Source organism: Chrysemys picta, chromosome 2 (assembly GCF_011386835.1).
Source record: "Chrysemys picta bellii isolate R12L10 chromosome 2, ASM1138683v2, whole genome shotgun sequence".
Classification (NCBI taxonomy): Eukaryota; Metazoa; Chordata; order Testudines; family Emydidae; genus Chrysemys; species Chrysemys picta.
This window is the reverse complement of record NC_088792.1, coordinates 288710275-288731887: the sequence shown is the minus strand read 5'-3', so window position 1 is coordinate 288731887 and position 21613 is coordinate 288710275. Positions and strand designations below refer to the sequence as shown.

Here is a 21613-nt window from a genome sequence, read left to right as displayed (position 1 = left end):
GGCTGAAGACATGACGGCGGCCACATTCCTCAAGCGAGATTTGAGTCTTGTTTCGAATGAAAACCACCCCAGCACCTTAGCCAAGGAATCTCCCGGCGCCAATCAGAGCCTGACGCTGGGGCAGAACGAGGGGAGCTGTTAACCCCCGGGCTGCAGGGACCATCCCCAGGACGCAGCCCCACAGCACGCCTTCCCTGGGGCCCAGGACACAGGCGGCGGGGGGGCATACTGGCCTGCAACCTCCTCTCCCCCCGAGTCACAGCAGATCCCATCGGCTCTGGGTGTGAACAATATAGCAAGCAAGCCCCGTTGCCTGGAGGGACCCAGGGATCTTCACCGCAGTCCCCTGCCAGGGGCCTGACCCCTATGAAACACGGGGGCCACAGGCCTGGCTACCCCCTCACCTCCCCCAGGGACCAACCCCCCAGACCCTTCCATACCCCCCCACAGCCATGGCTACCTCCTCCCCCGCCTGAGACCCCCTCCCCCCACAGACCCTACTCCCTCCCTCACCCCCCTCCACAGCCCTGGCTACCCCCTCACCCCCCAGGGATCCCTCCCCCCCCCCCACAGACCCTACTCCCTCCCTCACCCCCCCCCAGCCCTGGCTACCCCCCTCACCCCCCAGGGATCCCTCCCCCCCACAGACCCCTCCACACACCCCCATAGCTCTGGCTACCCCCTCATCCCCCAGGGATCCCTCCCCCCACAGACCCTACTCCCTCCCTCACCCCCCTCCACAGCCCTGGCTACCCCCTCACCCCCCAGGGATCCCTCCCCCCACAGACCCTACTCCCTCCCTCACCCCCCTCCACAGCCCTGGCTACCCCCTCACCCCCCAGGGATCCCTCCCCCCCACAGACCCTACTCCCTCCCTCACCCCCCTCCACAGCCCTGGCTACCTCCTCACCCCCCAGGGATCCCTCCCCCCACAGACCCTACTCCCTCCCTCACCCCCCCCCAGCCCTGGCTACCCCCTCACCCCCCAGGGATCCCTCCCCCCCACAGACCCCTCCACACACCCCCATAGCTCTGGCTACCCCCTCATCCCCAGGGATCCCCAGAGACCTTACTCCCTCCCTCACCCCCCCCAGCCATGGCTACCCCCGCACCTTCCCAGAGCTCCCCTCACCTGCCGCCCCCCCGCCTCTCCTCATGCAGCCGCCGGAAGCGCCGGGTCCCGCCGCCGGGCTGAGGCCACCATAGAGAGCAGCGACGTCAGAGCTAGAGCGGCCCGCGAGGGGGCGGAGCTACCTGGGACCATAGAGCCGGGGCCAGCCACGCCCCCCCGAGGAAGTAGACTGCGCCTGCGCCGCCCCGCTGCCGGGGTTCGAGCCCGGGGAGCGGCTCGGTCCCGTCCCTCTGCGCCAGGACGCCTGGGTTCCCTGCCCGGCTCCACGCGGCCGGCCGCGAGCCGTGAAGGAGCTGGGGGCTGAGCCCGGGACCGGAACCGGGGGCGGGGGGCAGAGGTCGCACAGGGCTGGACCCCACCTGCTAAGCCCCCCCAGTACCCGGACACCCCCCCACACTGAGCCCCAACCACCTTCAGCTGGAGCCCTGCAGAGTCCCATCCCCCAATGAGCCCCTGTGCATCCGCATCCCCCCACAGAACCCCCTCACCCCACACCTACAATCCCCCAATGAGCCCCTGTGTATCCGCATCCCCCCACATCTGAGCCCCCCACAGAACCCCTCACCCCACACCTACAATCCCCCAATGAGCCCCTGTGTATCCGCATCCCCCCACATCTGAGCCCCCCACAGAACCCCTCACCCCACACCTACAATCCCCCAATGAGCCCCTGTGCATCTGCATCCCCCACCTCTGAGCCCCCCACAGAACCCCTCACCCCACACCTACAATCCCCCAATGAGCCCCTGTGCATCCGCATCCCCCACCTCTGAGCCCCCCACAGAACCCCTCACCCCACACCTACAATCCCCCAATGAGCCCCTGTGCATCCGCATCCCCCCACCTCTGAGCCCCCCACAGAACCCCTCACCCCACACCTACAATCCCCCAATGAGCCCCTGTGCATCCCCATCCCCCCCATCTGAGCCCCCCACAGAACCCCTCACCCCACACCTAGAATCCCCCAATGAGCCCCTGTGCATCCGCATCCCCCCACCTCTGAGCCCCCCACAGAACCCCTCACCCCACACCTACAATCCCCCAATGAGCCCCTGTGCATCCCCATCCCCCCCATCTGAGCCCCCCACAGAACCCCTCACCCCACACCCGGAATCCCCAATGAGCCCCTGTGCATCCGCATCCCCCCACAGAACCCCTCATCCCACACCTACAATCCCCCAATGACCCCCTGTGTATCCGCATCCCCCCACAGAACCCCTCACCCACACCCGGAATCCCCCAATGAGCCCCTGTGCATCACCATCCCCCCCATCTGAGCCCCCCACAGAACCCCTCACCCCACACCTAGAATCCCCAATGAGCCCCTGTGCATCCGCATCCCCCCCACCTCTGAGCCCCCCACAGAACCCCTCACCCCACACCTAGAATCCCCAATGAGCCCCTGTGCATCCGCATCCCCCCCACCTCTGAGCCCCCCACAGAACCCCTCACCCCACACCTACAATCCCCCAATGAGCCCCTGTGCATCCGCATCCCCCCCACATCTGAGCCCCCACTGAGCCCCCACACACAACCCCCACACCTGGATCCCCACACTGAGCCCCTCCAAACTTGAATCCTGCCAGGCTGAGCCTGCCTGCCCCATACCTGGATTGGGGGCCAGGGTTGGGCATGTGTGTGAGACTGTCCCTCTCACTCGCTATCCTGGTGTGCCTGGCATGGAGGGCAGGAGACAGGCTTTAGCAATGGATTGGTTTGATGTGGGCATTGCATGTGCTGAAGCAAAGCGTAATTACTGGACAGGGTCTGTTTTGGGCTGAGAAGACAGTTTAGACTGTTGTTTTACTGAACAGCAACAAAAGAAAGCGGCCCTCCCACCCCAGGAGAACGGGGTGTACTTCCTTCTAAAAAGGTGACAAAGGCAAAGAGAAAATCTGATCTCCTGGTCTTTCTGAAAGACATATTTGGTCATACGTCATATAAGGGTTTTATTTCCATTTTGTAAGGATAATAAATACAATGTGGTTATTAAAAATACCATTAACTCTGTGGCAAGTGATGCAGGCAGATCTGCTTCATGCAAAGGGTAAGATACAAGTCCCATCAAGAGCACGTATGTGCAGCTAGAGATCTAGAGATCTTGTTTTGTAGATGTTGCTTTCCCTTTTCTGTCCCTCCCGCCTGCTTGCCCGGAGTCTGGGGACAAACTGAAAGCTGAATTCAACTGAAGTTCCTGTGATTTCAGGTCCTCGCTCACAAGCGGACCCAGGTTCACTGGACACCCAAATGGAGCAGTTGTACAGAATCGATAGGGATGGAATCAAGAGGTGTCTTTAGACACATCCTGGTAGGGCCCTGCCAAATTCACACCCATTCTGGTCAATTTCACAGATGTAGGTGCGCTGCTGTAGCAGTCTGGAGAAGATGGGAGCCACTGGGAGAGAGAAGTTCTCCCACCAACATAGCACTGCCTACGGGCGGGGGGGCCCCTCGGGTCGGTATAACTATGTAGCACGGGGGGGGGTGTGGATTTTTCACACCCCCGAGTGATGTTGTTAGACTGCAGCAGTGTGTAGAGTAGACTTTGCCAAAGACTCCTATTGATTTCCATGGGAATTAGATCCAGCACCTTGAGAAATTCCTCTACAAACCTATGGCAGGAATAACGTTTTCGATTCGAGTCTAGAGGATGATGCAAAGCACCTACAGAGACGGGACTATGTGACCTTTACAAGTTTGAACTTGAGTAAAATATTGCTCCGTTTTAATTTAGGCTCGTCAAATTATTTTACTTGAAAACCAAGAAAAGCTAACCCAAGGGAAAGCCGATTGCTTCTACCTGAAGATGAAGACAGTATTTCTATATTAAAACCATGCTTCTGTAACTCTCAAACCAGGGAGACGTGATTCATAATTACACAAGAGTGCTCGGTTCTCTTAGTCAAGAATTTGTTTTTATGTTAATGTTGATTTCTGAGTGGTAGCTGGTAAACATGGCAAATAATTAAGTTAAAATAAAAAGTGATTAAATAAGGAATGTAAACTGTCTTTGTGATTTCAAGTCCATTGTAATTTAACTACCGCTAACGTTCGGTAAATCCGGAAATCAGACCTCTACATTTTATTAAGCCCCTTGACCCCCCAAATAGATGTCAAACTATGCCATGGAGGGGGCCTTGGTTTCCCAGCTGCCCTGGGGCACACAGAGAGACCGTTGGCTGCCAGGGCTGTCTGGCACCTGAGGGCTGGTCTCCAAGCTGTCCCGCCTGTGACCAGCTCCTCCCTGACCTGGGAGATTTCCTGAGACTCTGGCCCACGTGGCTCTTGGCCCAGGGCCTGCAGTGCCGGGGGCTGGGGCCGTGCCCCATATGCGCCAACTCCATGGGTGCTCCGGGGCTGGAGCCCCCACGGAAAAAAACCAGTAGGTGCTCTGCACCAAGCAGCCACAGATGGCTCGGGGCCTCGGGGCGGCACTTGAGGGAGGGTGGAGAGCAGGGAGCGGTGGGCAGGTGGGGCTTCAAGGGAGGGGGCAGAGCGGGGGCAGGAAGAGGCAGAGCGGGGGCGGGGCCTTGGGACAGAGCAGGGGTGCAGCACCCCCGGGGGAAAAGAAAACTCAGCGCCTAGGCAGTGCCCGTTCCCGAGGACTGGCCCTGTGACCTGCCAGCCCCTGGCACGGCTCTGAGCAGCTGCCAGAGGGGGCTGGAACCTTCAGCCACTTACGGGCCCCATTGGCACAGGTGCCCGGGCACGTCCCACCCCCACTGCCAGGCCTGCTTATTTCCTAGAGTCCCCCCTGCCCCGGGTCCATCACAGCCCCACCCTCGCCCACAGCAAGGCAGAGAGCGCCTGGGAGACGCACCGTTTTATTGTCCATGGGGCAGATGGGCAGGAGCCCGGCCTGGGGCCTGGGGCCTGGCACGAGCCGTCACAGATCCCCCGGCACAACCAAGCGGGTGGCCTCCTCCCAGCCCTGTCCCCTCTCCCCACTCCTGCAGGGCAGGGCCGAGTGTGAACAGGGGCGGCATGTGGCTGGGCTCTTTCCCACATGGGATCGGCGTGGGGCAGAGGGCCCTGTGGGGGGAGTTTGGGGTCCACGGCTGGGCTGTGCGGCTGAGCAAGTGATGGGCCTGCCAGGGAGCCCCAGGCCATCCCTGTCCAGTGGGGCTGTCCCCAGCAGCGTGGGGGCAGAGCACTTGGGGCAGTTTGAGGGGGCAGGGCCACAGGACCTGAGCCAAGCCCCAGGGAGCGGAGCTGCGCTGGGCGAGCAGTGCTGCGGGAGGGGCGATCCCTGGGGCGGGGGAGGAGTGTCCCTGAAATCTGTGTTTGGGGTGCCTGCCCTGGGGACCCTCTTCCTCGACCCACTCCTCCTTGCTAGTCTGGCGAGCCTCGGGGAGGGGGCTATTTGCTATTTCAGATGCGGGGGGGTGGGTGTGAACGGTGCCAGGCCTCTGAGTGCCCGTGCGGGGCCCGGGGCGTGGGCGTGAACGGTGCCAACCCTCTGAGTGCCCGCGCGGGGCCCGGGGGTGGGTGTGAACGGTGCCTCACCTCTGAGTGCCCGTGCAGGGCCCGGGGGTGGGTGTGAACGGTGCCAGCCCTCTGAGTGCCCGCGCGGGGCCCGGGGGTGGGTGTGAACGGTGCCAGCCCTCTGAGTGCCCACGCGGGGCCCGGCGGTGGGTGTGAACGGTGCCAACCCTCTGAGTGCCCGCGCGTGGCCCCGGGGGTGGGTGTGAACGGTGCCAACCCTCTGAGTGCCCGTGCAGGGCCGGGGGGTGGGTGTGAATGGTGCCAGCCCTCTGAGTGCCCGTGCAGGGCCCGGGGGTGGGTGTGAACGGTGCCAGCCCTCTGAGTGCCCGTGCAGGGCCCAGGGGGTGTTGCTCTCCCAATAAATAGCACAAACGGGCACAGGGTGCTCTGTGCGGCGCCCGTCCCTCCCCCACCAGGGACCCCACCGCTGGCAGATGGTCCCCGGGCATCAGTAACGAGCAGCCCCCCTCAGTCATGCCCATTGCTTGTTGCGCCGCCGGCCCCCTGGCAGCAGCCCCACCTCCCCCTGTGGGCTCAGGGCCGTGGGGGGCCGGGCAGGAGTCACAGCAGGGTGAGGTTCTCCTCGTACAGGGACAGCAGCAGCAGGATGGCCCAGCCCCCCAGCAGGCCCAGGTTGTGCAGGGCGAAGAGAAGCCAGGGCCGCTTGTCCTTCACGTTCATCATGGTCGGCAGCTGGAAAGGAAGGGGGCGGGTTAGGGCAGGGCCTGCAGCCACCGGGCCCGGTCCGGAGCCAGCCTGGGGCGCGTGGCCCCGGCTGCCCTTCTGACCTGGGGGGGCGACTGGTCAGAGGCTACAGCACCGCCTGGCCCACAGCTCTCCCAGCAGCGCCCACCACTGACATGCAGCCACCTCTGGGGTGAGCCAGGGCAGCTGGCTCACGGCCACAGCACCGCTGCCCAGACAAATCCCACTGCAGGGGGGCCGAAGGGAAGCACCCACACGGGGGTCTGGCCAGGACAGGGGTGTGACGTTATTGATATAATCTGGGACCATATAGATCATTGTTGCAACCAAGGTCCTGTAGTGGCACGCAAATCTTGTATAAAGGGGATCAAATGGGGTGTCTAGGACAAGGTTATGGTTTGCTGGTTATGATTATGCTGTCTATATGTGTGTATCACTTTTGTAGTTGAAGTTATGAATATTGGCTCTATACTGTCTGTATTTCAAACTTATGCTATGCTGCTGGGTGACATCCCAGACAAACTGGTGTTAGCTCTGCCTAGCCCTGCTTGATGGCCCATTAAGGACCATCAGCTATACAATGGACCCATTGAGAGAAGGCAGATACGCCTTGTAACTCAGCAAAGTATGCAGGGACTGGCCCATGTGACTCCAGACTCCATTTTGTTGTAATTTTCCACAGTAAGAACAAAGAGGTGTTCTTACACCTGGAAAAGACTATATAAGGCTGATGCCTCATCTCCATCTTGTCTTCAATCCTGCTTCATACCTCTGGAGGAACTTTGCTACAAGCTGAAGCTTTGAACAATGGACTGAGGACCCATCCCAGCGGGGGATGTATTCCAGAGACTTGATTTGAACCTGCAGTTTATTCCATCGCTGCTGCAAGCCTGAACCAAGAACTTTGCCATTACTGTATGTAATTGATTCCATTTAACCAATTCTAACTCTCATCTCTATCTTTTTCCTTTTATGAATAAACCTTTAGATTTTAGATTCTAAAGGATTGGCAACAGCGTGATTTGTGGGTAAGATCTGATTTGTATATTGACCTGGGTCTGGGGCTTGGTCCTTTGGGATCAGGAGAACCTTTTTCTTTTACTGGGTATTGGTTTTCATAACCATTTGTCCCCATAACGAGTGGTACTGGTGGTAATACTGGGAAACTGGAGTGTCTAAGGAGATTGCTTGTGAGACTTGCAGTTAGCCAGTGGGGTGAGACTGAAGTCCTCTTAGTCTGGCTGGTTTGGTTTGCCTTAGAGGTGGAAAAAACCCCAGCCTTGGGCTGTAACTGCCCTATTTGAGCAATTTGTCCTGAGTTGGCACTCTCAGTTGGGTTCCGCCAGAACCGCATTGTCACAAGGGGAAAGTACCCGGCGAGCTTTGCTGAGTGCACGAGATCAGGGGCCTGCGTTTTACGCCCCCTAGCGCTGGGCCGGCACACCACAGCCGTTAGGGACCCTGAAGGGAGAGCACCCCCTAGCAAGTCCCCACCCCCGCTTTCTGCACCACAGCCCCTGCGCGTGCGGTGCTGGGATCCGCCCTGGCTGGGGAGCGGGCTTGCTGCACCCCCGCCAGCCTGAGGAGCTGGGGAGCTCTGCCGAACCCCCCGGCCGGGAGCAGGCGGGCGGTGCTTGTGGGCTGGACAGAGAGGGAGTGACAGGGCACGGAGGGGGCTGCAGTGACACAGGGGGGGTTCTGGGCTCCCCCAGGACGGCAGGGCTTACAAGGGGCCCAGCGAGCGCAGTCCTGGCCCCTGAGCCGAGGGGCCCTTTGTTCCCTTCTGCAGCAGGCCCTGCCCCCCATCGCCAGGCTCTGGCACCCGCTGCGCTCTGCCCCCGTCACCTCACTGAATTCAGGGGAGAACTCTGTGCTAATGAAAACGAGGGGCACCCAGTCCTGAGGAGAGAGCCAGTGCTAGGCTCCCTCCCCCATGCCACTACGCCGACACCCCTCAATCCCGACCCGCAGCCCCTGCTAGCCCACCCCTGGGTTCCCCCCTCCCCCAGCTCCGCCGACACCCCTCACTCCCGACCCGCAGCCCCGGCTAGCCCACCCCTGGGTTCCCCCCCTCCCGCAGCTCCGCCGACACCCCTCACTCCCGACCCGCAGCCCCTGCTAGCCCACCCCTGGGTTCCCCCCTCCCCCAGCTCCGCCGACACCCCTCACCCCCAACCCGCAGCCTCCTGCTAGCCCACCCCTGGGTTCCTCCCTCCCCCAGCGCCGCCGACACCCCTCACTCCCGACCCGCAGCCCCTGCTAGCCCACCCCGGGCTCCCCCCTCCCCCAGCTCCGCCGACACCCCTCACCCCCAACCCGCAGCCTCCTGCTAGCCCACCCCTGGGTTCCTCCCTCCCCCAGCTCTGCCGACACCCCTCACTCCCGACCCGCAGCCCCGGCTAGCCCACCCCTGGGCTGTCCCCCTCCCAGACTCAGCTCTCAGTGGGACCCTTGGATTAGGGCTCGGACCTTTCCCCTCTGGCGAGCTGGGCGTGGGGGCAGGGCGGGGGTCAGTAGCCGGGGACGCCTGCGTGCGAGGCGCTCACCATGTCACAAAGGGCCACGTAGAGGAAGAGGCCCGTGGCCACGGTGAAGATCCAGGCCTGGAACTCCTCGCCCGTCGTCACCGAGAGCGCGATGTAGAGGCCGAGGAAGGCGGTCAGGGCGCTGCTGAAGTTCAGCAGCAAGGCCTTCTTGACGCTCAGCCCCGCGTGCAGCAGGGCCGCGAAGTCTCCTGGCAGGGCGGGAACGAGACCACGTCAGGGGGGGCTGCCATTAGCCTGGGCTGCCGGTCACCCCCCACTATGCCAGGCCAGCAGGAGCCGCCCTTAGCCAGCCTGGGCTGGGCGTCACCTCCCCTGGACTGGCCCAGCCGGAGCCTGGCTGGCCTGGGCTGGGCCAGGAGTCACCCCCCAGCTAGCCCGGTAAGAGCTGCTCTGAGCCGGTCCCGGACCGGAGTCCCTGGGAAGGGCCCCAGGGGGTCTGGGCTGAATAACCCCCCTGCACGGCCTCGGGGCGGCCCAGTGCGGCTGAGCCTCCGGCGACTCCCCACCCCCGGGGCAGCCGCTCACCGAGCTCATGTGGCAGCTCGTGGCACAGCACGGCCAGCGACGTGGCCAGCCCCGTCTTCCAGGAGGTGGAGAAGGCAGCCCCCACGGCCAGCCCGTCGGCGAAGTTGTGGATGGCATCTCCGATGGTGATCATGTAGGGGATCATGCGCTGCTCTGCGGAGCGAGGGGCAGTCAGGGCTGGGCCAGGGGCCGGTCCCCTCCCAATGGAGAGACCACCGCCAGCCTGGGGACCCCTACCCCACATACCCAGCCCCCCAGACCCAGCCAGCCCGGGGCCCCCTGCCCCAGACCCCCGGACCCCCAGCCCCAGCCAGCCTGGGGCTCCCTGCCACAGAGCCCCAGACCCAACCAGCCTGGGGCCCCCTGCCCCAGACCCCCAGCTCCAGCCAGCCTGGGACCTCCTTGCCTCACCCAGCCCCCCAGACCCACCCAGCCTCGGACTCCCTGCCCCAGATCCAGCCAGCCTGGGGCCCCCTGTCCCACCCACCCAGACCCCCAGGCCCAGCTTTCCAGGATGCCCGCCTCCTCCTGCAGAGGCTCATCCCAGTGGCCCTGGTTCCCGTCTCTGACAGCAGTGAACGGCGGATACTTTCAGGATGGGTCATGAAGCCCCAAGGAGCCACGCGGCCCCATGCGGGAAAGTCCTGCCAGGCCTGGTCCCTCTGCTGGGGCCGAACACTGCCAAGCCCTTCTCATTATGCCAGTGTGTGAGAGGCATTCCCTCACTGCAGACCCAGTGGCCTAATGGATAAGGCACCAGCCTCCGGAGCTGGAGATTGTGGGTTCAAGTCCCACCTGGGTTGGGGATAACAAATATTTCTGCTTTTCCCAATCCGCTAAGCTGGGGGAGAAGCTGAAAGGTGTCTCGGGGTGGGGCGAGGGCAGCAGTCAGAAAGGGGAAGCCTGGCTGGCTCGCCCCAGAGCTGCGGGTAACAGGCTGTAGGGCCCCACCTGCCTGGTCCCCAGACACAGGGTAGCCCCTGCCCCAGGGATTTCCTCAGCACCAGCCTTCCAGTACCTGAGCCGCTCCTTCCTCCCTGGCCTAGCCCCACAGCGTGGGGGTTGGGGTGGGGAGTTGATTGGGGGGTCTGGGGTTGGGGTTGCTGGGTCTGGCGAGTGGCATGAGGGGCTCACAAGGCTGCGTCACTCACCCCGGCTGCGTCTCCCCTGCCCCGTCTTTCTGAGACTGGCTTCCTCCGCGGTGACCTGGAGGAGGGAGGGACAGACAGGGAGCATGAGGGTTGGCCCTCACCCCGGGGAGCCCTCTGCTGGCAGCAGCTGCCTGGGGGTGCCCCATGGGGCCCAGACCTTCACCTCAGTAGTGAGCCTGAGACCCCTGGCCACAGCCCCCCGCAAGGCCAGGCACAGCTGGCATGGGACACGCGCCCCGCTCCATCCAGCTGTGAGCAGGACGCAGGCACGGCCCCTGTTAGAGCTGCCCCTTAACCCCTTCACTGCCAGGCCGGCCCCAGAGCTGTGCCGGGCCGTGAAGGTAGCAAGGGCAAGGCGACATTCAGAGACGTGCCCACTGGGCTGTACCTGGTGCTGCCCAGTGGGTGAGGCTCACCTGGCTGGCCCTGCCCTGCAGCCTACGTCATCCCCCTCCCTGCCCCATCCTGGGGGCTGGGCCTTACCAGGTCGGCCTGCGAGGCTCCTTTCTCCTGCTTCTTCCTCCTCTGCTCGGCCTGGTAGACTTGCAGGGACATGGCGTGGTCGTGCGGGTGCCCCCCGCCAGCCTCCTCCTGCCGGAGCAACACACACAGCTCACCCAGCGCCCCCCACGGCACCGACGGGGAGTGGCCCACGGGCCCCATGGGCACCTGCCTCGGGGGCGTGGCAGGTGCAACAGCCACCCGCAGCCCAGAGCACGGAGCGCCCGCGCCACCTGTGCCCAACAGGCACTGCAGGGAACGGCAGGGAGGCAGCGCCTGACGGGGTGTTGGCTGAGACGCGGGGCAGGGCCAGGAGATCTTTAACCCATTCCAGCAGCACAGCTCCCACTACCCCCACCCCCAGGGCATGGGGGTCAGCGCTGACTGCCGGGGAGAGCGCCCCCCGCCGAGCCTCCACCCCGCTCCCTGCACCACAGCGCCCCCTGCTGAGCCCCTGCCTTGCTCCCCGCACCACAGCGCCCCCCGCTGAGCCCCCGCCCCACTCCCCGCACCACAGCACCCCCCGCCGAGCCCCGCTCCCCACACCACAGCGCCCCCTGCTGAGCCCCCACGGAGCCCCACCCTGCTCCCTGCACCACAGCGCCCCCTAGTGCTTCACTGGGGCATTGGGATCAGTGCTGACTGTCAGGGGAGAGCACCTGCTCTTTCTGTGCCCCCCGCCTCTCCAAAATACCCCACCTCCCTCCCCCATCTGCCCCCTGCCTCCCTCGTCCCCAGACCTCGGGCTCGTTGCTCCCCAGGACGCTGAAGAACTTCTCCAGGAGGAAGAAGACATAGATGCCGCCCAGCACGGCCAGCAGCTTCCAGATGGTGTCCCTGGTCCCGGCCTCCTCAGCCCCGTGCGCGTGTCCCTCATCTGCGTGCGAGTGCAGGCCCAGGAACTGCAACGACAGCACGAGGGAGTCTCAGCCAAGGTGGGGGCTCGCTTGGGCATGTGGGGACTCCCCCTCTCTGCCTGCGCACTCCCCGTGTGTAAGCACACGCCCCTGCCAGTGCCACACACCCATGTGCATGCTCGCCTTCCCCCGACACTGGCCAGCACACACGCAGCCATCTGCACACTCACCTGCACTCACTCGCACGTGCCTATACGCACACCCATGTGCCCATCCATACATCCACATGCCCGCACGCACACCCATGTGCACATACTCCCACGTGCCCACACGCACACTCACATGCCTACATGCCCACATGTACACTCACGTGCACTGGCCCACGTGCCCAGGCACACAGCCCCCCGGGTGTCCACCCACGTCCATTTCCGAGCTGTGCACGCAGTCCCCGGGAGCGGGCCCAGCTGCTCACCTGGGGGATGAGGTGGAGCAGGGCGTCCCCAGTGAGCGAGCCCACGGCCAGGCTGACAAAGCCCTGGATGACGTAAGGGTAGGCGCTGGCACAAGCGGTGCACAGGAGCAGGACGATGCCAAGCAGCGCGCACAGGCAGATCACCAGCGTGGCCAGCGAGCCATAGATGTACCCTGCACAGAGAGCGGGTGTTACCCATCCCGGCCCGGAGCCCCGCACTGCCCTGCACAGGGCAGGATGCGGAAATCCCAGGCAGCCAGATGCCCCCGTCCAGCTCCTCCCCAGGCACTTGAGGCAAGCAGGAGCTGGGGTCTGCCCCCGCAGGGCACGGACACGGGAGGGGGCAGGGCCAAGGCACTGTCCTCAGTCCCGAGCCGTTAGGGGCTGTGCCCCCATGGGCACCGCCTCCCGCCCCACCCCCAGATGCTTTGAAATGGAGAGATGTCCGCACGCCCCGGGGGCTGCCCCTTGTTCTAACCCACGGGCACCGCCAAGCCCAGCCATGGGGCCCCGCGCAGGAGACAGGGCCTCACTCTCTGCCTCGGTCAGTCGGTTGCCAGGCGCGCTCAGGTGAGGGACAGAGCAGGCCCCGCTGAGCTGTTGCTGGAGCAGGGCCGGGCTGAGGCTGGTGAAGTCCGGGCCAGAGATCCCTGCGTCGGGGTCGAGGCTGTAAATCTCCAGGAGGTCGCCGGGGCTCAGACACATCTGGAAACACAGATGGGGAGTTACTGACGGAGTCGGCGGCACCCAAGCCACGGATCTGAGCCCCCCGCGGCCCAGAGCCCTCAGCCAGGATAGCGGCCTCTCCAGGGCTTCGTGCCGGCTCCAGCGACATGGATCCAACCCACCCCCAGATGGTTTCCTGGTTCTCCGCCTGCCCTGCCCAGGTTCGCTGCCAGCCCAAGGACCAAGCACGACGCTCTTGCTGCCACACTGCCTGGGCTGGTGGCTCTTTGCTTCCTGCCCCGAGGGCTGCGGCTGCCCCTTGTGAACCAGACAGCAGGACACGACTCCGGCCCCAAACTCCAACGCAGGTGGGAAACATTCCCCAGGCCTCTGCCCAGCCAGGCTGCTGCCAGGCGGGTACCAACGGCCCTGAGAAAGCCTGTTCTCAGCCCTGGGAGGCGAGGGAGTCAGGACTCCTGGGTTCTGTTCTGGGGCGTGTGGGTCACTTGCAGGATTAGCTGGGTGTAGCTCACTGGGACATTGCCCTGCCGTTGCAGTCCCTGCTGTGCTCTGCCTGTGGGCTGTGGTGCATTGGCCACGTTTCGGCTGGGGGGTTCGCCTGGGGGTGCTGGGGGCCTGTGACACTCAGGAGGTCAGACTCTGATCTGGGCCCCTCTGGCCTTTAACCCGATGATTCTCCAGACGCCCCCTGCCCTGGGTTCCGGGTCCCTCGGACTGCCGGCATGGGGACAGCTGTAGCCCCGCTGCCTACCGTGTCCCAGACGAGACTGGCATCGTCCGGCTCCCTCTGCCCGGGGAGGCTCCGGCTCAGCCGCCTGGCCGTGTCGCCGTGGTGAGTGTCCAAGTGATCGCCGGGGGCTGTGTGGTTGCCGGGGCGCTGGCTGTCGTGGGGAGCTGACGTGGGCTCCTCGTGGTGATCGGCGTGTGCTTCGTCGTCATGGTGATGGTCCGTGTGCTCGTCCTCTGGCCCCAAGGCCAGCTGGCCCATCAGTGCGGTCAGGCCTGTCACAGGCCAAGCCCGTCATGCCCGCTCCCAGCCCAGTCGCCCCTCAGCAGGTGTGCCCCTTCCCCTGCAGCCCCCCGCCCCGCTCCGTCACTGCAGCCTCCTGCCCCGTCCCCCACCCCAGGGCTCACCCCCTGGGCTCAGAGTTGGCTGGGGCCCGGGGATGCTGGCGCGCAAGCTGCCCAGAGCTCCAGGAGTGGAACATCCCGGCTGCTCCCCCCCACCCCGGAGAGGGCACTGCTGCGGCAGGGGCTGGGACGGGGCTTTGCAGGAATTTCCCCCTCTGAGCCCGGCTCCCCCGGGGCGAGGGGAGAGCCCAGCCAGGCTGCGGGGGAGCCCAGCTCTCTGGCCTGCAATGGGGACACTGCAGCCTGCGTGAGGCCATCAGCCTGCCGGGGGGCGGAGCGGGGCTGTGCCCGGGGGCCTCTCGGAACCAGCGCCGTCCCTGAGCCTGCCACCGGAGGGCACCCTGCTCACACCTGGAGCCAGCAGGTGGCACACGGCCCGGTGGCAGGGAAACCCGTGCCAAGCGCCCGCTGTAGGGCCGCAGGACCCATCGCCCTGTGCCAGCCTTTCCCAAGGGGCAGGGGCTCAGCAAAGCCCTCCCCCAGTGGCCTGCTGCAAAGGATTCTGGAGCCCTGTGAGGAGGAGCCGGGTGTGGGGGATATCGAGCCCTCGGTTACCCCCAGCCACGGCTGCCCTGACTCACCTGCCAGCGTCAGGTTCTGGGACTCGTTGCCGTAGCGACGGAAGATGTACCCCAGGAAATAGTGGGGGGGCGGCAGGGCGTGGAAGCAGTCCCCCAGCAGCACGTGGTATGTGACCGTCACCAGCACCCGGCTGGCCACGTCAGCCGCCACCCGGCCGGAGACCACGGTGCTCTTCTGCAGGACATGCTCCGCGTCCAGGCATGGCTGTGGGGGGGAGAGGGCTGATGAGAACGGCTCCCAGTCCCAAACCAGCCCCACCTCTGCCCCGTGGGTCTGGGCTCCCCCAGTCACCATGCGGGAGAGTGTGGGGTGGATTCGGCGGCGTGGGGGTGGGACACACAGGGGAAGGAGAGTGAGAAAGTGCCCCCCAAGAGGAGATGAGTCCGGGCACTGCAACAGGCTCTGGGAGCTGTCCTGTGGCTTGGGGGGCACAGGCCTGGGGGTCAAGACCAGCTCCCCAGCTAGGGGTGTTGGGGAACAGCAGCAGCTGACATGCCTGATCCAGGCCCCCCATCAATGGGATGGGCTTAGAAACACCAAAGGGGGAGCTCGGGGGGTGGCCGTCTCCTGCTTTTCTCAGCAGCCCGGAGGGCTGGAAGCTGCTGGGCGTTTGCGCTGCGAGTCTCCCGTAATCCCCTGACTCCAGGGCTTGGAGCTTTAGGACCCTCCCCCAGGTACCGCGAGACGTGCCCTAGAGGTGAGATCTGGTGATTCGGGGAGGGGGGCAAGGCGTTAGCGTGACAGCGACAGATCAGGGTGTCCCATAGGCTCCCGGGGGGACTTTGGCCCCTTTCCCTACACAGGGTTCGAGGAGGGGGGGTCGCAGCTGGTGGTTTGGACACCCCCGCCGGGCTCTGCCGGCCAGTTCCAGCCTCAGTCCTAGGAGCTGTTTGCTAACAGGTGGAACCAGCCAATTTCCTCCTTGGCCGCAGTCCCAGCTCTCTCGCCAGCAGCCCCGGCAGCGCCACTTGGCTGGAAAGGGCCCGGCTCACGCGGCTGCCTCGCTCCAGCTCTCGGGTGGCCCTTGGCACCGCCCGGACTGTCCCACGGCCCTGCCTGCGCTGCTCCGGGGCAAGGCGACCGGCAAGTGACGCGGGCAGCCCGGCTGGGACCCGGTGGCTCGAGTCAGCAGGGGTGATCGGGGGGGGGTGACAGACTCCTGGCCCCATCCGCACTCCACTGACTGGCACAGGCCTCGTGCGCAGAGGGCACTGGGCCTGCAATGGGCCAGGATCCCGGCACACAGAACCACTGGGGCACTCAGGCCTGGCGGTGAGCATTGGTGTTTTCAGAGAGGGACTCTAAGCTGACTTCACCCCCGAGCTCTGCCAGGGCTGGCAGCACGGCCATGCCACGGGGCTTGCATGACTTGAGTTTAATAGTCAGTGCTGGGGGAGGGGGTTGGGGGGGACAGAGAATGGGACTGTACAAAAAACAACTCAATCGACGTCGGCTACTGGTGCACCAGGGAGCAGTGCAAACCTCCAGAGCACCGCACCCGGCTTGTGCCCAAAATGTTATTAACATCCCGACTCCAGTGTGTGGCCACAAAAATCCAGCCTAATCCACTGGACCAAAGCCGGGGGCGAGTCCTGTCTCCTGCCCACAACCCGCAGCAAGAACAGCCCATCGCACGGCTGGTAACTAGTGACCCCACAGTTATAGTGACGGGCTCATCTGTGATGTCACTGCTCCAAATTCCAGGGCTGCTGCTTATAGACCCAGCACTGGGAAATAGGCCTCGCCTCGTTACTCAGAGTGCCACCCCCAGTCAAAGTCCCGGACCCAACCTCTCCAGGCCCATGCTCCCCACTCCATGGGGCTAAAGCCCCAAGCCCAGAGGTGAAAGTGAGCCGGCCCTGTCCGGTACGGCATACCAGCAAGAGCCAGTACACAGCCGACCACGCCAGCAGGGGGCAGCTTCCCCAGGCCGGCAACTTAAAAGGACCCAGGACTCCCAGCCGCCGCTACTCCAGCCCGAGCCCCGGGCCCTTTAAATAGCTGGGGGGGCCCCGGGGTAGTGGCGACGATTTAAAAGGGCCAGGCGGTGGATGGGTCAGGGGTTCTCAGGGGGGCGGGAAGTGGGAGGGGGCAGATAGGGGGCAGGGGCTAGGCTATTTGGGGAGGCACCGCCTTCCCTACCCAGCCCTCCATACAGTTTTGTAACCCCAATGTAGGGGGCAGTAGTGACACACACCGGATTCCCCAGCAGGGAGCAGTCACACACACACACACACTCACTCTTACCTGGTGCCTGTCTGCGTCTCTGTAATTCTCCCGCATGCCTCCCAGCAGCTCCGCCACTTTCTCCGCCGTGGGCCCCGCAGCGGGATTCCCGCTGGAGAAGCTGGTGAGGAAGGCCCCGGCCTCGGCCACCCACTGGCCGCCCCTCACTGCAGCGCAGGTGGCCGCGGGGTCTGTCAGGTAGAGCAGCACGCCGGCACCGAGCTGCGGGAGCTCCGTAGCCGTGAGGTTGGCGTCGCCCGTCCCTGCCTTGCCCACGAGCGTGAAGACATCCGTCACGGAGATGCACTGTGGGGAGAGGGGCAGAGCTGGCACACACCACACCGCACTGAGACCCGGCAGCCTCTCGCCAGCAGTGACAAGCTGGGAATATGGCCTGGGGCCTGCAGAGCCACTGGATGCCTGGCGTGCCCTGCCACGCCTGCCTCGGCTCAGGGCTAGGGGTAACTACCCCGATCCAGCTGCGGGGTGGGGAGCCCCTCGAGGTGACGTTTGGCACTGGGCTCAAAGGGGACATTTGACCCCAGCATCAGACCTTGGCGCCCTTGGGGCAGTGAGCCTGGGGCCCGAGGAGCTGGGATCCCCAGCGGCTACCCTGCCAGTGCCCGGCTCCGGGCTGTTGCTGTGTGAGCTTCCAGTCAGCAGCAGAGAGCTGGGGAAGGGTCTAGGCCAACGGTTTCCAACCTTTCCCATCCCAGGACCCTCCCCTGAGCCCTCAGCCCCCTTGAGAGGGACAGGGTGGACCCTGGGCACCATCCCTGGCTGAGCTCCCCCTCGGAAGCATCAGCGGGTTCTGCACCACGGGCGCTGACAGCTGGGCCGATGGTCTCACAGTCGGACACCTGACATGGGCACCCGGACGTGTGGCCGGATTCTGGGCCATGCTGAGCACCCAGCAGCTCTCGGGGGCGGTGGGCACCGGGCACCCGTGACCAGCAGGCCGGTTGTGTTTGCCACCTCATGCCTCGGTTTCCCCATGTCAGGTGGGGGTAAGGCTGGGCTCGCTCGCTCCAGGGAGGTGGCGGTGAGCTCGCACACCACGCTCTTGGTAGGCCCGACGCACTGACACGCCCTTCAGTGACACGCAGGCGTGGTCGTCCCTGGGACGTGATGCTAGGACAGGGCCAATGGTGTCCAGGTCAGGAAGGGACCCTACTGATAACCCAGTCCCAGGGTAGCCCTGTCCTAGGGGAGCGTTTGCCTCTTATCTACCCTTCAGCAGCTCTTATCAGGCGAGCGTGGCTGGCCGGGGGTCCTGTGCGGATGCAAAGCACCCAGTCCCAGGCAGCAGGGAACGGCCAGCTCCCTGCATGCTCCAGCCAGGGGTCAGTGGGTTCATCTCCGGTGCAAAACACCGCCCTCCCCGGGGCAGCCAGTCTCAGAGCCCGATCTCCAGCCTCGGGCAATGGCCCTGTAGCCGCGCCAGGCTTGGCTGGAGGGGGGTTAGTCTCAGAGCCCCAACTCTGGCTATTTTGAGCACGGTGCTGTGACTCCCAGGCTGCAGGCCCGGGCTCTGAGACCCTCTGCCACGGGCCCGGGGTTTGCTTGTTTGCTTTGCAGTGTGGACGTACCACGGAGGGGGGAGCGTAGGCAGCTTGGCTGAGACCGCGTCACCCAGGCAGCCAGCGTCTCTGGGTCTGCGCTGGAGCCTGGGAGAGACCCACGGGCAGTGCCCGGCCTGCAGCTCACAGCCAGTCCCACGCGATTGAGTCCCCTGCTCCAGCGGCTGAGGCCCAGCCCCGAGGAGGGTCCCACTACTGCAGTAAGGGGGCTTCTGCCTTCCCCAGACGCACGGGGATAGCAGATCCGCCCGGGGTCTACGGCTCCCCTGCAAAATAACAACCACGTCCACTGCGCACCCCCACTGCACACACACACACCCCTACACACTGCACACACACACACATATCTACACACTGCACAAAAACAACAAAGAGTCTGGTGGCACCTTAAAGACTAACAGATTTATTTGGGCATAAGCTTTCGGGCACTGCACACTTCACACTGCACACATCCCCAGCGTGCACACACTGCACACCCCCACTGCGGGCGCACACACCTACACACTGTGCACCCCCACTGCACACACTCGTACACACTACACACACACACACACACACCTACACACTGCACACCCCCACTGCGGGTGCACACACCTACACACTGCACACCCGCACTGCGGGTGCACACACCTACACACTGTGCACCCCCACAGCACACACATGTACACACTGCACACCCCACACTGTGCATGTACAAACTGCACACCTCCACTGTGTGCACCCCCCACGTACACACTGCGCAACCTGCACTGCGCACCCCACAATGTGTGTGCACACACATGTACCCACTGCGCACCCCACACTGCATACAAATGCACATAGTGCACATATGCTACACACATATACACACACACTGCGAACAGTGCACACCCCACACGTGCCCAGTGCACACACGCTGGACACAAGGGGAGCATGCAAACACAGAGTGCACGCACACACACACACTGGGCGGAGCACAGGCCCGATGCCCCCTCCCTTGCCCCTTGGTTGGCCATGGACACCCGTGCGAAACAGGCATGCCAGGCTCCCGCTGGCAGCGGGGGGGGGGGGCGAATTCTGAGCCTTGCTCCCTTGCAGTGCAGGCCAAACTCCCACTGACTTCCTAGGGGATTTCCCTGACCAGAGACTGTCCGGGATTCGAACTAGTCAATGGTAATATTCTGAGTCACCTCAGTAACTGCAGCCCTGGACAACAGCCGGAGCCCGCCGGGCGCAGCTGAGATGTTCGCAATAGAATCGAGGCCACAGGCTGGCTCTGCCCTGGCAGCCCCTTGGCGCTTGCCCCAGCCCCCTGTGCAGGTCCCCAGCTCCACCCCACCCCTGCAGACCGACCATGGCCAGTCTGGGCTGATTCTGCTCACAAGGGGCTTGAACTGCCTGCTCCCGTCTACACTAGCGAACACTGGGCTGGTGCAGGGGGGGCCCTGGGGAGGAACCTGCCAGGGAAACGGGGCCGAGGGTCCGGTTCTGTGTCTGGGGAGAGATGCCCTGTGTTTACGGCAGGGGAGTACGGGGTTAAGTGATGGCAAACTGGCAGGAACAAAGGAGCTGCCTCCCTGCCCCTCCCGGTGTGGGTGCCGGAGCTGGCCTGGATCCCAGCCACCAGCCGGGGCAGCCAGGAGACCCTCCCACCCCTGCCCGGCACATGCTAGTGCCAGTTCTGAATGCACCGGCTACGCCAGGGCTCCCCCATCCCTTGGGGAGATGCTCCTCCGGCCGGAGCCATCCCTGCACGCCCCCTCCCTTAACATCTCCCCCTTGCGTCGCACCCCCGCGTCCTCCCCCCCGGACAGGGTGCTCCTGCCGCGGCCTGGCCGCGATGCCCCGGCTGGGAACCTGCCGTTCCTACTGCCTCGGCCCCTCCCGCCCGGGCTGGAGTTTGACCCAGTCTTTGCTCCCGACCCGCAGAGGAAGGAGGGGAGCGAACCGCGCCTGGCTGTGGCGTTACCTTTTCACACGGCACTGCTGGGCACTGCACACGGGCCGCCAGGATACTTAAGAGGGAGTCCAGGGCAGCGTGGGGCAGAGAGCCTTCTCCCGACGCCAGCAGGGCCCACACGCTCTGCAGCACCTGCTCCTGGCTGGGCGCCGGCGCCCCTCGCCCCGGGCACACAGCCCCCCCCAGGCAGAGCAGAACCAGGGGCACCAGGAGCGCCATGGCAGTGTCCTCGAGGCCCACGCTGGCTCCGGCCAAGCTCCCCAGGGCCAGAGAGCCAGAGCTGTGGGGAGCAGTGGCTCTAATCCTGCAGGTATTTGCTGCTGCTGCCTGTGATTGGCTCAGGGTGAGATTGCCTCGGGTTAACCATTCCACAGAACCCGTCCAGCTCTGCAGATCCTCCTGCGATAGGGGCAGGGCAAGGTGGCTCCGAGTTACCCAGCCCAGCCCATTGTCCCGCCGGGGAGTGGCGGGGCTCTGCTCTGCCAGGAGAGCAGAGGCCGTGCCCGCTCCAGCATCGTCAGCAGAGCTGCCCCCGCCGGGAGGAAATGAGCAGGCAGGACCTGCTCCGAGGCTATTGCCCAACACGGTTCCAGCCCCGGCCCTGGAGACGGGACAGTCATTCGCCCAGCGGCCCCAGCTCCTCCACGAGGAAGGGAAACCCTGCACGGGGCAGACACATGGACGACAGGCTCCTGGTCCCTGCTCCACCTGGGCCAATTCGTTCCCCTCTGTGCCTTAACTCCCTCCCCCGGAGGCCAGCCCCCGTCCCCCCATGGGAACTGTGAACAGCAGGGGTGGTTCTGCTGGAGACGGGCACTTCGCTCTGCTCTGGCGAGCCCCGACCCTCACACCGGCCTCGTCAGCCCCAGCACGCACCGCAGACGGGGAACGGGCTCCCAGGGGAAGTGACTCACGCAGGGTCATGCAGTGAATCAATGCAGAGGTGGGGCTAGACGCCCTGACGTCACAGCCCTCTGCTGTAACCACTAGGACGTGCTTCCCTCCCAGATCCAGGAACCCCCTGACTCACCCTTCCTGTGCTCTAACTGCTAGAGCCCACCCCCCTCCCAGAGCTGGGACAGAACCCAGGAGTC

At 64.5% G+C, this 21613-nt stretch overlaps 2 protein-coding genes and 1 non-coding gene across 6 annotated transcripts in view; 1 reads left to right on the top strand and 2 right to left on the bottom strand.

Moving 5' to 3' along the window:
- Positions 1–1264, bottom strand: part of CPSF1 (cleavage and polyadenylation specific factor 1) — a 38183-nt gene extending 36919 nt beyond the window's left edge. The window contains exon 1 of one of the 3 annotated variants that reach the window (XM_005291127.4): positions 1138–1264. The gene's annotated coding sequence lies outside the window, so the exon portion shown is untranslated. Of the gene's footprint in view, positions 1–233; positions 370–1132 lie in introns of those variants that run through there. The other 2 variants (XM_024102641.3, XM_042861308.2) reach the window with 2 other exon arrangements.
- A 4765-nt stretch (positions 1265–6029) lies between these two features.
- SLC39A4 (solute carrier family 39 member 4) lies at positions 6030–21390 on the bottom strand. Of its 2 annotated transcripts, XM_005291170.4 has the most exons (12): positions 20529–21383; positions 17022–17306; positions 14774–14978; positions 13813–14063; positions 12908–13079; positions 12375–12547; positions 11786–11947; positions 11028–11135; positions 10545–10599; positions 9394–9546; positions 8869–9056; positions 6030–6310 (listed from the first exon to the last, which is right to left on the bottom strand). In XM_005291170.4, exons 1-12 carry the CDS (start codon positions 20736–20738, stop codon positions 6179–6181), a joined length of 2094 nt encoding a protein of 697 aa, XP_005291227.3. In that variant the 5' UTR covers positions 20739–21383; the 3' UTR covers positions 6030–6178. The 2 variants fall into 2 exon arrangements, with proteins under 2 accessions (XP_005291227.3, XP_065438328.1); XM_065582256.1 differs by lacking the exon at positions 9394–9546 and having other exon boundaries at positions 20529–21390.
- On the top strand, positions 10124–10196 carry TRNAR-CCG (transfer RNA arginine (anticodon CCG)). Its single transcript has one exon. It is a non-coding gene; the product is annotated as a tRNA-Arg (tRNA).
- Positions 21391–21613: the final 223 nt, after the last annotated feature.